This window comes from Paramormyrops kingsleyae, chromosome 11 (assembly GCF_048594095.1).
Source record: "Paramormyrops kingsleyae isolate MSU_618 chromosome 11, PKINGS_0.4, whole genome shotgun sequence".
Taxonomy (NCBI): domain Eukaryota; kingdom Metazoa; phylum Chordata; class Actinopteri; order Osteoglossiformes; family Mormyridae; genus Paramormyrops; species Paramormyrops kingsleyae.
The window spans coordinates 3,820,772-3,835,901 of NC_132807.1; the positions used below are offsets into that span (position 1 = coordinate 3,820,772).

General features: G+C 41.4%; 2 protein-coding genes across 4 annotated transcripts; one reads left to right on the forward strand and one right to left on the reverse strand.

Moving 5' to 3' along the window:
* The first annotated feature begins 4,476 nt into the window (after positions 1-4,476).
* On the forward strand, positions 4,477-12,465 carry LOC111859365 (ras and EF-hand domain-containing protein-like). 3 transcript variants are annotated; one of them, XM_023841944.2, is made up of 15 exons: positions 4,477-5,175; positions 6,330-6,420; positions 7,269-7,361; positions 7,777-7,892; positions 7,973-8,041; positions 8,371-8,452; positions 8,522-8,583; positions 10,339-10,462; positions 10,547-10,645; positions 10,901-11,036; positions 11,152-11,233; positions 11,311-11,425; positions 11,828-11,896; positions 11,967-12,043; positions 12,131-12,465. In XM_023841944.2, exons 1-15 carry the CDS (start codon positions 4,856-4,858, stop codon positions 12,246-12,248), a joined length of 1,653 nt encoding a protein of 550 aa, XP_023697712.1. In that variant the 5' UTR covers positions 4,477-4,855; the 3' UTR covers positions 12,249-12,465. The 3 variants fall into 3 exon arrangements, with proteins under 3 accessions (XP_023697712.1, XP_023697711.1, XP_023697710.1); XM_023841943.2 differs by having other exon boundaries at positions 4,478-5,175; positions 10,904-11,036; positions 11,783-11,896; XM_023841942.2 differs by having other exon boundaries at positions 4,479-5,175; positions 11,783-11,896.
* An 894-nt stretch (positions 12,466-13,359) lies between these two features.
* On the reverse strand, positions 13,360-15,113 carry LOC111859375 (small EDRK-rich factor 2-like). Its single transcript, XM_023841974.2, has 3 exons — positions 14,962-15,113; positions 13,934-14,042; positions 13,360-13,796 (listed from the first exon to the last, which is right to left on the reverse strand). Exons 1-3 carry the CDS (start codon positions 14,966-14,968, stop codon positions 13,730-13,732), a joined length of 183 nt encoding a protein of 60 aa, XP_023697742.1. The 5' UTR covers positions 14,969-15,113; the 3' UTR covers positions 13,360-13,729.
* Positions 15,114-15,130: the final 17 nt, after the last annotated feature.

Genomic DNA, 15,130 nt, shown 5'->3' on the forward strand with positions numbered 1-15,130 from the left:
TGTAGGATTGACCTTCCCGGTGATTGACTTTTGCCTGTGCCACGACTATTCTTTTGGATCTCCCTTCTGGTTTTGGCTGCTCTTGGTTCTGTAAATAAAACGATTGGCTACTGCACTTCGGGGTCTGCCTCCTGCGTTTGTCCTGGTCATCACACTCTGGGGCAGACCCAGGACATGCTGGAGAGTTAAAGACTTCTGCTAGGGAAGCTATTGTAGTACAAAACTCCAATTTTTATAAGACACCCATATTCTCTTTGTTTTTTTTTTTTTTTTTTTTTACGTTATTTTAATTTTAATTAAAAGAAACAAATGCATCCATCTGTTGAATAGCACCCAGGAGGAGCATTTCCTACTGAATAGGGCACTGTTTGCTCTCACTTAAAGTTGGATGAATTTCTGCTGCACTTCTAGTCCATAATGGGACATTACACTGCAAGTACCATTGTATTCATACGCCACTTTACAATGTTTCATATCCATCCATCCATTATCCATAACACAATGTTTCATATTTAAGAGTGATTCATCCACTATCACTGGCATGTAGCGCCACCTGCAGGTGACATCCACTGGCGCATGGGCTACATGGACAAAGTGAGGTATCATTTGAGCATATATGTACCTTCAAACAGGACTGCACTTCAGTTAGTGACAGTCAACATCTAGGTGGAGCCCTGGTAAGCTTCACCTTCTCACGTAGCTATTCTGAAATTTTATATATATATATATATATATATATATATATATATATATAAACTCATAGCAATACATTTCCCATTTGTGATTTCATTATACTTTGCATGCAGTGTTAATTTTGACAGCAAATTTTTATTTAGTATTAGTTATAGTCTTTTGACTAAAATGTAATTTAGTTTCAGTCATAATTTAGTCTTCTAAATTATTTTAGTTTTAGTCTACTAAATATAATAAGATTATAGTCGACTAAAACTACAGTTGATTTAGTTGACTAAAATTAAAAGTGCAAAGTATAATGTTTAAAGTTTCCCTTCGATTTCTGAAAGTCAGTATGTTCACCAAGATGAAATGAAACCAATGTTAAGGAATGGTATTAAGGTCTGACTATGCAGTACGCAAACACAGATTCCACTCTTATTTGAAACACAAACAAGTGTTGATTTACCCAGAAACTGAGTACTGTAAAATCAGCAGTGCCATTAGTGCAAAAATAAAATCACTTCAAAGAAAAAGTCCATAGGCTATAATGCCACCAGGCCTGCTCTCTCTGAATATTAAAATGAAAATAAATATTTGTAATATTTTTATTTGCTATTGTTCACTGTTAAATGTTTCACCTGAAATTCTCAAATATGTTCAAAGGAAAAGACCAATAATGGCATCAGGGATATATAACTATTATCAAGAAAAAAATTCCAAACATTGAAAACATACTTCTCAACAGCTATCAGTGGCAGGAAGTGTAACCATTCTATTTTAGCATTTTCAACATCAAAATAATTACCCCAAGGCTACAATTCTATTAGTGTATAAAGCCAAAAATCAACTCTCCTCTCTTTCAGGTGATTTAGTTTTCCCTTTTTAACAACTGTATAAAGTAATGTTATTTGTTACATAAATTAACTCAAAAAAATGAAACAAAAAATGTACGTTTTCAGGGTTGCCAAATCTCAAGAATCTGGCATGATACTCACGCTTTCAGAGTAATGCAGAAAATTTTACGGCAAATCTATATTATTCCATTATAAACCTAAAATTAGCTATGTCAAAAGTGTATTTACATGGTTAAATACAAAAGCAGACTATTTACAAGGTAAGAACTGTTACATATGTGTGCAGACATCTCGAATTGAAAATCTCACTCCAGCCAGCTGGCCGAAGTTGGCAACCCCGTGTTTTATTTGAAATGTGTCTGAAAATAAAGGTCCTTGACGACAACGATGACGAAAATTTTTCGTTAACAAAATTAACACTGTTTGCATGACACACGTCAAGATAAAAGTATGTAATTTTTTTTAGGTTTTGTAACTGAGCCAAACTGAGGGGTCAAGGTTGAATAAAAGTAGTTTGCCACTACCCAGGAGACTAGCTCTTCAAACAGCTGAGACACCTGGATGCTGCTCTGTAAAAGTACAATGTATCCCTCTGAAAACTGAGGGCTTTTTAGGTGTGGAGGAGCTTGTGCCAGTTTCTTCCTCTGCACTCACGGCTGAGGGGGGGCACAGTGCCTCTGTTCTTTTTTATGCCATAAAAGCAAAGCATGAAAAGGGCTCTTTCTTGTCCCTAGAAGAATGGACCAGAGTACAAAAAAAATCAAAGGTGCTACCTCATCTGAGACTGTGATACTCATCCCCACAGCTGCCTGCTCCCCACCTTCATCAATGTCCAGAACCTCAGCATTCTCTGTCCTGGAAGCCGTGGGGGATGGGAATGTTTGGGTATGGCATCAGTTGCAAGGACGTCCCATTACTGGAAGCCTGCAGGTATGAGGCTTGGAATAGTGATAAGAGCCTCAGGGATCGAACTCTCTGGCAACTGAGGAGCTGCAGATGGAAGAACCGCCTCAGAAATGCCTGGGTGTTGTCAAAGATGTGAACAGCCAGAGAGAGGATCATGTGCCCCATGATTTCTGGAGCATCTTCATCAGCAAAAAGGCCACGTATGCTGTCAATGAGCTTCACAGCTATTTCCTAAGCACCTGTAATGGCAGCCAATGAAAAGTCTGATTGGATGTGGAGAGTTGAATCTGTCACATGCTTGTGCCCAATCCCTGTCGGCCTCTCGTGTGATTTGAGGACTTTTTTTGTAGCTTCTGCAGCTTTAGTCAAGATGTCCTCTCTCAACAACTGGATGACTGTGGAACAGTTCATTTCCACCCAGTAGAGGGTGCAAATCAGTTGCGCATCCACCTGTTTTATTGTTTTCATTTCCTTCCAAAAATTCCATAATACTGTACTACTGAAAAAGGTACCCAGGGCATCTTTGGTCACCGCTCATAAATACAGCTCCCTGATGAGCATTGGTAGGTCAGTGGTTATTTTGAAAGCCACTGTCTCCTCCTGGGCCCTCCAAGCCTCCTTTAGCCACAAGAATTTAGACCTGCAATAAATACATGAATGCATTAATTACATCTCCAGGCAGGGAAAGGGGAATTTCTCTCTGCCGACAAGTTTGCTAATTTATCAGGATCATGGTAAAGCACGTTGCAAAGTCAAGGCCAAAGTTACCTGTCAGTGGGAGCAGCCAGTTTTACTCGTAACAAAGTGAAATCACAGTTCAGCTTTTACTCAAGTATTCCACAAGGCAGACATATATGAGTAAATCCCCGTATCAGTGCGTCCTCCACTAGCCAGGCAGGACTTCGGATCTGCGTGCTGTACGCAGGGGCGCCGTAAGGGGGAGGAAAGCTAGGACGATTCCAAGGGCCCCTGAGTGACAGGGGCCCTAAAAAATTAGGAAAATAACTGGATTGGTTTGGACTGGGGGGCCTAATATGATATGCTTTCATGGGGCCCAAAATCTCTAGCAACGCCCCTGGCTGTACGCTGTAGGCAAGTCCCTTCCTGCGCCATAGCAACGGTATTAATAAACAGTGTCACCTATTGCTCCAGCAACATGGCATCCAGTGTGTGTGTACTTAATTAGCGTTATTGCTAAACTATAATTAAATACCATATCAGATATAAAAGGTACAAGGCAGTCCCTGGGTTAACAACGTCTGAGTTACGATTTTCTTCTTATTCATCTGCTTAATCTCCAAAGCTAATACAGATTTACTACAGTAGTCTTATTTTTTTTAAAAGACAAAGACATATGCACCCATGCGTAAATATATATGCATATAAAAATAAACACATATTAATACACAAATAAGGAAGCAGGCCCACATATCACATAAATATCGTGACTCATGATAAAAGATTAAGTTTTCACTCTACGCATTGGAGCAGCCCGCTAGTTTTATGTTCCCGCTGAGAGACGTGCCGCGTGACTCATTTTCCCGCATTGTACAAAAAAGTTATTGTGCACAAAGAGAAACGTTACTGTACAAAAAAGAAACTTTGTTTCAAGGTTTACTGTGCACATACAGTATGTGTTTGAAACTCATTTGTCTTATTGTTTAATGTTCAGTTTATTTTGTCTTCCAAATAAATTCACTTCATGTATTATACAATTAAATGTTGATCTCTTTTTTGTCCTCATACGTGCCCCCCCTCAAAAATAATTGGCCCCACTTTGGCCCCCCTGGTCAATTTGGTCTAGAATCGCCACTGCACGGGAGCAGTAAAAATAAAGAATGAAACTTTGCATTGGTAGCTTAGTTCTTTCCCTGTTCCACCACAAATGATTCAATTCAAGTGCTGTGTGGTAATTAGCACAAGGAGTTGAATCGGGTGTGTTAAATGAGGGGAAACCCAAAAATGTACGGGGCTCCAGCCCTCCAGGACTGCAGTTTAACACCCCTGGGTTAAGGGCATTTATCGTATTTGCCTAATACACCTGACACGAATTTAGTCTGCTTCAAAATTAGCTCTAGGGCAGTCCTTTTAACTTGGTTTATCTTAGTTAATTAAGATCTCAAACCGCACAAACTAGCTGGGCAGATACACAGAGCGCACCGTGGTTAGGCTGCATATCACATTTATTTCTGGGGTTTTGCGCAATAAAATGAAGCGGTACTTTGTAGCTATTTTATTAAATGCTGTTTAAATAAGCGTACTCTCTCGCCATCGGAAAGAGGATAGTAGCTCTTCGTGTGTATTAACTGAGAGATTGGGAGAAACTGATGTGTGATATTGTAAGGGGTGTGTTATCGCATCGGTAGGTTAAAGTTAATAAAAAAAATACGCCGCGTTTGGAATAAGCGATTCATTTCACGATGTTGACCGCAATTTTTGTAATTCGATTTGTCTTGCAAAAATTTTTAAGATTTTGCCATACAGGGTTATATGAGAATCGAACTGCCCTGGCGTGGTTTCCCATAGGCGTCCCATGCGGGTGCGCGGACAGAATCGCAGGGGGGTGCGGAGACGCCTGCCGGACCCTCTGTACCTCCAGCCCGGTGGCCGGATTGGTGCTTTGCACAGATGAGCGGGACTGCGTGTTGTTTGAGGGTGTTTCAGGGACGCCGAGGGGTAAACTGCCCGTGCCCAAAGCACCGCGGGGCAATGGAAATGGTGGGGTGACGTCACCGGTGAGGTAAGTACAACTCACCTTTCGGAGGAAGGGGGTGGATTCCCAAGAACTGCCTTGCCTTTCTTGCATATCATAATTTCTCTCTGGCAGTGTACGACGCTGTAGTAATTATCATTACCTAGGAGTGAGCCAGTAACTGATGTTTTGTTGTTTTCAGAAACTGTATGTGTTAAGATTACCTTTTCAATAATTTTCACTTTAGAAATTCCATGATTCTTATGGGTACGGGGTTTAATTTAACAGCTTATTCATCTGTATTTGTCCATTCTTACAGCTAATTTATTAATGAATACATTTGTATTTAGACAATACAATTGAAACCACAGTGATTGACAAACGTAAAACAAACTGCCAAACGATGCTGTTAGATGATTATGGCAAATGAACAAATGATTTATGAAAGCACCATGTAATGATCTGGATTTCTTGGTTAGTCAGAATGTTATAGCTGTTATCTGAAAGGCAGCCAAAGGGGAATTGAGACTTTTCATTACTCGGATTACTCTATATAGGCAGTGCTGCTTCATATAAGTCCTTTGTAAAACAAACTGTAGAAAATGGGCCTAGAGTAGGTGTCCAGATGGAAATCGAGGATGCCTGCTTTTGTGTTCTGCAAATACCACTGGGAAATCAAAACGTGTGTCATCAGTTAGAAAACAAACTTCAACAGTGCATGGGTTAATAAACCAGTTGTGGTTTGCTTAAGCCGATGAAGGTTTGCTGTACACATTCTTCATTTGGGAGAAGGACCGTGCTTTTCTGACTCTACTCACAGAATCTCTATAGTTACTTTACGCTTTCCACTGTTGGGTAACTGTTACGGTGCCTTTTCACAAGGCCTTGCTAATGGTACAAAGTCCAGGAGCCCCCAGCCCAGGATTGTCACCTGACAGGGGGGCTGGATGGCTTAGTGCTACATGAATGAGGTAGTGGGAGAGGTTCTTGTTCCACCCACCCAAGAAAAGCAAAAAAAAAAAAACTACAATTAAAGACCAGAATGACTGCAGATCCTCAGACAGAGAAGCCAGAAGATCAAATTCTCTTTACAGCAGGACCAGTCATCATCAGATCCGGCATCGCTGATGTGTGTGGCCCCAGTGTTATGTTTTATACTTGAGTTTTGTTAGAATTAAGAGAATTTTTTGGCATACTGATAGGGAGGAAGAGGAGGCCTCTGACAATCACATCGGCGTGAAGAGCAGCTTGCAGAAGCGGCTTGGTCGTATAGAGAAGACTTTGTGTGAGATGGTGAGTATAGTGATAGGGTTTGCTGGAGAGTGTCGGAACTCTTCATAGAATTGACTGGTTTGTTATTTAGTAGGTACTATTTCAAATAGAGGCTCCTATATGACTGCATGTGCATAATATGTCAATTCATATAATGAATACATTCGGTTCTTCTGAGGGTTGGTTGCATAATGACTTGAAGAGATGAAATGATTCCCTTTTTTTTTTTTTTTAAACCAGAAACCGCAAATGAAAATGGGGGTGGGAGCCTTTACCACTGATGTGTATATGTCACTAAGGACTGGGGAGGGTCCCCTTAGTGGATGAATATGCTGGTTATGCAAACCCCCTGCTAGGGCTGCTTGATTATGGCAAAAACTTCCAATCACAATAATTCTGGACAATATTGAGGTCAGTTAAGCTGATTACTCATTGACTTTGGAAACTGTCATGCATTTTATTGACCTTTTTAAAAACTTGTCTTTTTATCAGTGGATTTCCTTGAACTGTATAATTCAACTGAGAAATGAATAAAAATGGGCTGGAATGGGGTTACTCAGGATTTGTAACAAGACAGGAGCCTCATCGTGAAACAAAATGCGGCACAACTTGTTTTATCTTAATGATTTTGTTTTGATGATCGTTGGAAGCCAAAATCATAATTGATATGATGATTTGCCCAGTCCTATGCCCTGTTGCCGCTCAGCAGATCACAGAACCTGGGCTGAAAACCCTGTTTTGAAGGAGCGGTGTCTATAAACTGGGGTCAGGCGGGAAGCACATTCCACATCGTGCGTCGTGTCCTTTAAGCGAGGGTTAATGCGACAGCCTCCAGCCACAACTTCAGCTTCCTTCCGTTCTCGCTGCAGGAACGGCACCGACTGGATTCAATGTCCGCTACACAGCGAGAGTACGAATGCGAGATGGCGGAGCTACAGGCTGCTCTGAAGAGGCTGAACAAGGTGGCGCTGTGGCCTGCACCTCCTCCTAGGATGGAGCTTCAGCCTCCCCATCACAGCTAGACTTTACCTCCAGAGTGAAAGGACCTAATCTTCTGATGAAAGCTTGTCATAAGCAGCATGATGCTTCTGCTTTATCAGTATTTGTACACATTTTACCATTTGAGATTCCAGCATTGTCACACTTAATGAAAATGATGTTTTTAATGCCAGTAATAAGTTCTTTGTCCAGGTCATGCAGTATGTCTCTGGTTCAGGCACACAATATATTTTAGTACCTTAATCCTGAGCTTACTAAACCTTAAGACCTTGACTGACTAGGTCTAGAATGTCGCAGTTGCTTGTTTGTTACAGTGTGCGCTACCTGTGGTATAAATCTAGAATGTTCCTTTGGGATGACTGGTAACCTTCACTGTAGGAAAAGGAGCAGTTGCATAATGCCCTGATCAGAGCACAAGTGAATATTTCCAACATGCAAGTGGAGCTGGATATGCTGAAGATGGAAAACGTAGACCAGCGGCTTCGGCATGAGAGGTGAGGGGCTATCAGGATGCGTGTGTGAGTGAGAAGCTTCTCTCTGAGACTGACGGCTGGCTCCTCTTTCGTCTTCAAAGGGAGAAAAATGAGCTACAAAAGATGCTGATCGAATATCAGTCCTACTGCAGCCACACCAAACTTGTCCAGTAAGTGAGCAGTCCGTGTTCAGTATATGGGGGGAGTGGCTTTTAGCGAGTGAAAGTGGAGTTCTTATTCTGGGCGGACTGGCCAAAGTTGGCGAGCCCTCCTCTACCAAGACCTCATTGGGTGGAGGTGTATGTGACGCAATCGCTTGTCATGGGTACATCTTGGGTTTTGTGGGGTTTTGTTTGAGCTCATTAAACTGGATTGGGGAATTAACCTCACATGTGAATGGTCTTAAGCATTCAGGTTTTCAGCTGAGTAATCTGATCACTTTGAAACTGTGATCCTGAGTACAAGACTCTAAAAAAAAATGTTCTCTTCCACCCTCAAGGCAAATTAAGAGAAATCTGCATGAAAGCAATGATCTGTTCCAGTCCATCTTGGAGAGGACTGCAGAGTCCCGCAGTAGCAGGGTACGATCTGGATGTTCTCAATAAGATCAATTATTCTGTGATTAGATGCTCATCTGTTTATATCTATAGGTCCCATCAAAGGATGAACACATTTTGAGAAAACTGAAGCCATCTGTACAGACCAGCAGCAGGTAGAGATGTGAAAGTTATCATCCATGTTTTGAAGCAGATGTGTAATGGTACACACAGTTCATGGTTTGGTACAAACCATGGTTCTGGTTCAACGTTCAGTGCAATCTTGGTATAGCAGGGAAAACACAATTCTCCAAGTCATATGTCTAGAACAACCTGGAAAAAAATGAATAAGCATCTATATATTGTAAACATAAATATTTAAAATAAACTACAGTGGTACCTCAGAACTCGAACTTAATCCGTACAGAAGTCTGGTTCGAATCCTAAAAAGTTTGAGTTCTGATCGAATTTTCCCCATAAGAAATCATGAAAAACCACTTCATTGGTTCCTGGCCCTCAAAAATTACACCTAAATGTGTGTTTTTTTTTTTTTTTTTTCTTTTTTTTTTTAGCATTTAAACACAAAATTAACAGGATAAAACGAGAATATACTGTACTAAACACAACTAAGCACATTTATCAAAACAGCAATTTGTAAAGTGAGAAAATGTTTGGATACATTTAATGTGTAAAGTTTAAAAAAATAAATAAATAATAATAAAAAAAAAACCTGTCCGCTCCCTCCGTGTGCCACGCCCCCTTGTTAACCCCGTGTGGAATCCCCGTGTGATCAACTGTTTCTGGTTGTTGTCATTAGTCCTCTGCATTTAATCCGCGTTCAGTTTGTTTCCCCAGTCCGGTCATTGCATTGTCTGTCTGCGTTTTGCCTGCCTTACCTGTAATTAAACCCCGTATTCGCCGATACCCTGACGTCTGCGCCTTTGTCTCCGTTCTGTCCCCGCTCGGCACAACAATATTATTATAATTAAATGTATTGTTTATTATTAGTGATATTAAAATAAGAATTTCTAAATGTATTATATAGTAATTACTGTTACTGTCTATCATTGTCTAAATGTATTTTTACTGTCTAAATATATCTATTCAGCTAGTGTAAACATGCAGGATGCTATCACAGCGAATGCGAGGCTGAGACTGAAGCGTTACCCTTTGTTTCCGCTGAGACGTGCCGTGTGACTCATTTCCCTGCGCATACAAGTTATCTTAGGTCGGCGTTCACGGTTTGACTTCTGAGATTCAGATTGAGATCTTGGTCATTTTTTTTTTCTTTTTCGAACTGATTGGTTCGACTTTTAAATTTGAGTTTGAGTACTGCGGTACCACTGTAACTGAAAATGTAACAACAGTCTTAATGAACTAAATCCAATCTAAATTTTGTGTATTTTGCTACTGAGTGTGATCTTCAGCAATAAACACCCCCATAGTCATAGTTATTTTAGCCTGTTCTGAATTTCCTGGCTAAAATGTTTTAGATGCGATGGGGAGACTAACTTGCAGAGGCAGTTTCTGCCTGGCTCCAGTCATACTCACACTCGGCTCAAATGAGAGAGCCTGTTGGATGTGTTTCCTGAAACACAACCGATAGTCTTATCAGCCATTCTCTCTGATGCTGGTGTATTTTATTGGGAAATAAAAATGTTCCCAAATTGCCGATTTTATGACTGACTGACTGTTACCAGCCTTAGTCATAACCTACTCAAAGCCACAATTAGCATAATGTTTGCTGTGTTTGTGAATTTAGGTTCTCCCCATGTCAATAAATGAATGCACTCTTTTCATTGTAGGTACTGAACAGAAAAGGATGTACTGAACGGCGCAGTTATTCGTGTACCATTGCTGCTCTATTTAGAAGCAATTAGTAGTAAAACTAAAATAAGATGATCCCTGAGAGATCTTTCCTATGTTGTTAGCTGGGCTGATCAATACCTGGACAGTGGACTGTCTCTGTGGAGAGATGAAGAGGACAGTTCAAGCACAGAGTTTGACTGTGAGGACCACCAGGAGAATCTGGACTCTCCTAGCTCTGATGCTAGCGTAAGGTTTGCTATGATTTAGATTTAATTTTACTGTTTTTACCTTTCATGAGCTTGGGCAGTAGATGTTAACTTATTGTTTCAGATTCCTTACTCAAACCCCAATGGGATGGACTCTGTTGCTCCCAGCAGACGTCAGTCTGTCTCATCCACCCGTAGACGTCTCTCAGCCTTTCCCATCCAGGTAAAAAAAAAAAAAAAAAAAAAAAAAAGACAGACATGCTGGGCAGGTAATGAGTTGTGTTTCAACAGCATTTCATTTAACTGCTCTGATCACTGTGGTCTCAAGTCTCTACATTCTTAAAATTGAATAGCAATGAGATGAATGTGGCTTTGAGACTCCTGGTTACATGTATTTACTGTGTAGTCAATTACTGCCTCTGACTCCAATACAAACCAACAGGAAATACCTTTAACCTGTCTCACTTTCTGACTAAAGCAGGACATAGCAGATGTCAAAGAGACTTCACCTGTCTACAGACTAGTTCTAGCTGGAGATGCAGGAACAGGAAAATCCAGCTTTTTGCTTCGACTCAGCACAAATGAATTCAGAGGAGATATTCGAACCACTTTGGGTGAGTAGGAAACTATAGCATGGTTCAGGCAGATTCTTGATGTCCAATTTAAAATGTAACACTTTCTAAAACCAAGATCGGACCACTTTTCTTATGGACAACCTTACTGATTCAGGAGTGGATATGCACATCAAGAAGATGTTGGTAGATGGAGAAGAAACGACACTACAGATCTGGGACACAGCAGGGCAAGAGCGGTATGGTCACCAACGACAAGCCTAAATTTTGTCACTGTGCATTTTAATGACGTAATGGCCGTTTCTTGCCCCAACAGCTTCCGCAGTATCACTCGGTCATATTTCCGCAAAGCCCACGGTGTGTTCCTGTTGTATGATGTCACATCTGAGAGTAGTTTCCTCAGCATCAGAGAGTGGATGGACCAGATCCAGGTACTAACATGGTGTGTGTACAGGTTTCCATTGTGGAGAAAACCTTTGTATTGGTAGACAATTAAGGTCACTTAAAATGTGGATGGGAAACCTTTTTAACAAGTGTGCAAAGAGTAATAGGAAAATCCCTTGATTACCCTACTTTCAGCAGTGGGCCCGCAATAGTGGACCTCCTTAGACATTATAGTTTTCAACCTCAAATCAGTAACATAGTACTTGCTACCTCCTGAAATGTCTCTGAAGTTGACCTTTTGAAAAGTGTCGGATGTTAATTAGCATAATCATTTTTGTGTGTGAGGGTTCAGCAAACCCCAGAGGGACACAGCGGATGTCAGTCGTTCATTCGTGTTTTACCAGGAATCCATAGATAAACCTGTGTCAATGTGTGTCGTCGGAAACAAGGTTGACCTCCGGTCCGAGCATCCTGAGGGAGGCTGTGTTGGCACCGGCAACGGGGAGAAGCTGGCATTGGTGAGGAGAATCCGTTTTCCCATCCAAAGATCAACCCGGAAGCATCTTCACTTGTGTCTGTTGGTTACAGGAGTACAGTGCTTTATTCTGCGAGACCAGTGCCAAAGACGGAACCAACATTGTTGAAGCTGTCCTTCACCTTGCAAGGTAAAGCCTGTTACCGACACACAAAGTTCCCAGTTGTTCTCTTGCTTGACCGGTTTGGTCTAACCAGCCTGTTCTCACTGTGTTCAGAGAAGTAAAGAGAGTGGTTTTGAAGGAGCCTTTGGAGCCACATGTGAAGCTAAGTCTAGAAGATGAGGATGAGAAGGAAGGAGCAAAGACTGCCAGCAGACGCTGCTGCCGAATGTAGCCTTTGTGGAATTCCACAGCAGACAGCATGGACACGCATGTACATCTTGGCAGGATCCAAAATGCAAGTTTATCCAGTTAAACAGCCCAGTCTGCCATGTTGGTCGTCTTTTCATTGTCTTGCAAAATTGCTAAACTGTTTTATTGCGAAATTATTCCTTAGCGAGTCATTTTAATGTCTTCAAAACTAAATTTTAAATAAAAGCTTAAGTGTCTTACATTGTCTTAAACTGTTTTAAAAACTATTTTGTGATCCATGCTATGAATGAAGCGATTCATTGATCACGTGATTTTTGTATTAACTGGGTAAGTTTCATAATATAAAATCCACTTACCTTTTGAGAAAACAATCTAAGACTTGGATCAGCTCTTGGTACAGACTGCATTCTTGGTTTATGTAAATCCTCCTTGGTCTTTTGTGGAAACAAAACCCTCCCACTGTCTTGGAGTGCATGGCTGTTCTTAGGCTGCCATATGAAATCTGAACAAGTCATCAGTCTAATTTCTTTGGCATTCTCTAAAACTGAGCCACACTTTTACTGAATGAATTAAATTACTCCATTGGCTGCAATAAACCAAAGTCAGGGTCATTCCAGATTGACTAACTAATTGTAATCAAGCCTTTAACACCCCTATACTTTTGTGAGCTCAGTACCCAAACAATCCAGTTTTTTTTTTTCTTCTCCATTTTCCTTAAATACTATCAAGCACAGTTTGGGCGAGTAGAAAACTTCAGTTTTTCTAATACAATTCAAGAACCAGTAGACATAGGAGCAGCTTCTTCCCTCAGGCCATCACCCTCATAAACAGCTAAGCTGTCACCTGCCCCCTGTCTACACTCTACGTCGTACCTTAATAATGTACAATGTTACCCACGTGGGCTTGTATATAATATTTATGTTTCACACTTGTAATTTTTTGTACAGTGTAATTATTGTTTGTTTGCATAGTGTCATTTATTGTTGTATAGCTTGTATAGTGTCTCTATGTACGAGAGAGTCTCAAGCTGCCGGAACAAATTCCTTGTGTGCCCCAGCACACTTGGCGAATAAAGGCTGATTCTGATTCTGAAGAACAATTAGAGCCACACAACACTGTCCACAGAGACTGTATGCATCAGAAATAAGGTTTAATTCTAGATAAAGAACAATGCAACTTGGCAGGAACTAGAAAGCTACATTTATGTGTCAAGTCTGGGGTGCACAAAATACAGGATAAAAAAATACAAGATTTATGTAGATCCAAACTTGGACGGTCCTGTGTCTGCTTTATACATGAAGTGCTGCTCAGAGGAAAACCTGTGCATAATCTGAGAAGGCAGCAAACAAGCATTCCAGAGCAGGTGGCCACACTGTCCACCACATTAGAGATTACAAGAATGCAAGTGTATCTATGATTTGGAACCTAATCAGAAAGAAAGATCCATCCTCATAAACGTGGAGTAGCGTCTCACGCTGAGGGAATCCTGAGCCACCGGATTCCTTATTTGGCTTTACTATCTTGCTTCTCATTGGCTTTCTTCTGCTTTTCCTGCATTATCTCCGCATCCCTGTGGAGTAGGAGCAGCAGATAGGATTCTTAAAGGCTTCAATCACCATCTACTTAACAAGCCACAACATCAAGAGCCACATGTGCACAGAGAACACATACATCCTGACTGAGCTCTGCTGCAGGCCTGACACATACCTTTGTTTCCTTGCAGCAGCAGACAAACCATCATCATTTCTCTTGCCCTTGGTCATATCGGTCTGCTTCTTGGCATTCTTCTGACGGGCCAGTTCACGCTGGTTTCCCCCTGAAAACCATGTCCAAGTAACAATCTTGTGGTTTTTCAGGTACAAATAAATCTTACATCCGGACACATTTTGCTGAAATGGTTCATATTTCGCTTGATCGCTTTTAAGAGTCACTCTCTCAAATCTGTCATTTCTGATAACTACTCCATCTATTGCAGAAAACAACACAGACACTACAACAGGATCAGTTTAAATTACAACTGCACAATTTAAGATGTGAGAGTTAGTGAGTGATATTACAGGGTCAGAGGGCACTTTGCTATTGAAGTCCGAAAAAACCCCACCATTCAAACAAAACTAACCATTCTTACCACTTACGTAATATTAACGAAGATGTCCAGGGCATACCACAATTATGTAAATTTGGAGCAACAGAAGATCAAAGCCAAAAACACGGCAGTACCGGGGGCGTACGAGCAGCAGCCTACAAGACCTAATCCAACGGTCACCATGCGCTTAACGCCGCAGCGCTGCGCCGACAGCCTGGATGACTGCAGACTATTAGTGGTCCGTCTACACCCACCTACATTAAACGTGTTTACAGGTGTGTAGCCGCTCCCCATGCTGACGATTACGAAATCGGACTAGTTGGTAAACAATAACAATAACAAAGGGATGGGATAGGCCAGGAGAACGCCAGCGACTCACGTATGCTTACTACTCACTAGCCAAAATGACTGCACTTAATTCAGTAACCAGCCGACTCGGTTACGCACAAACATACCGAGGTTTAAGCACTCAAGTCGATCTACACGGCTGACCTAAACCCGGCTAGTCCAGGCTAACACTGGCTAAATCCGGTTAGCTACAGAGCTAGCAGCTCGACTCTTCTGCAGACCTCGCGGGAAAAGACAACCAAACCACCCAAACATTGACAGCGATTACACCACTAAAGCAAGCGAATTCTGGGGTACCCACTCGTCATCTTCGCAGTATTGAGAGTTTCCCAGATCCCGAGAGGCAAACCCAGAGAGCCGAACGCCTCCTCTCCACCTTCGCTGTCTTCGTTGTCGTCTTTTTCTTCTTCTATATTTCAGTGGTGTTCCGCTAACCAACTACACGGTCACAGCACCACCTTCAGGCCTGG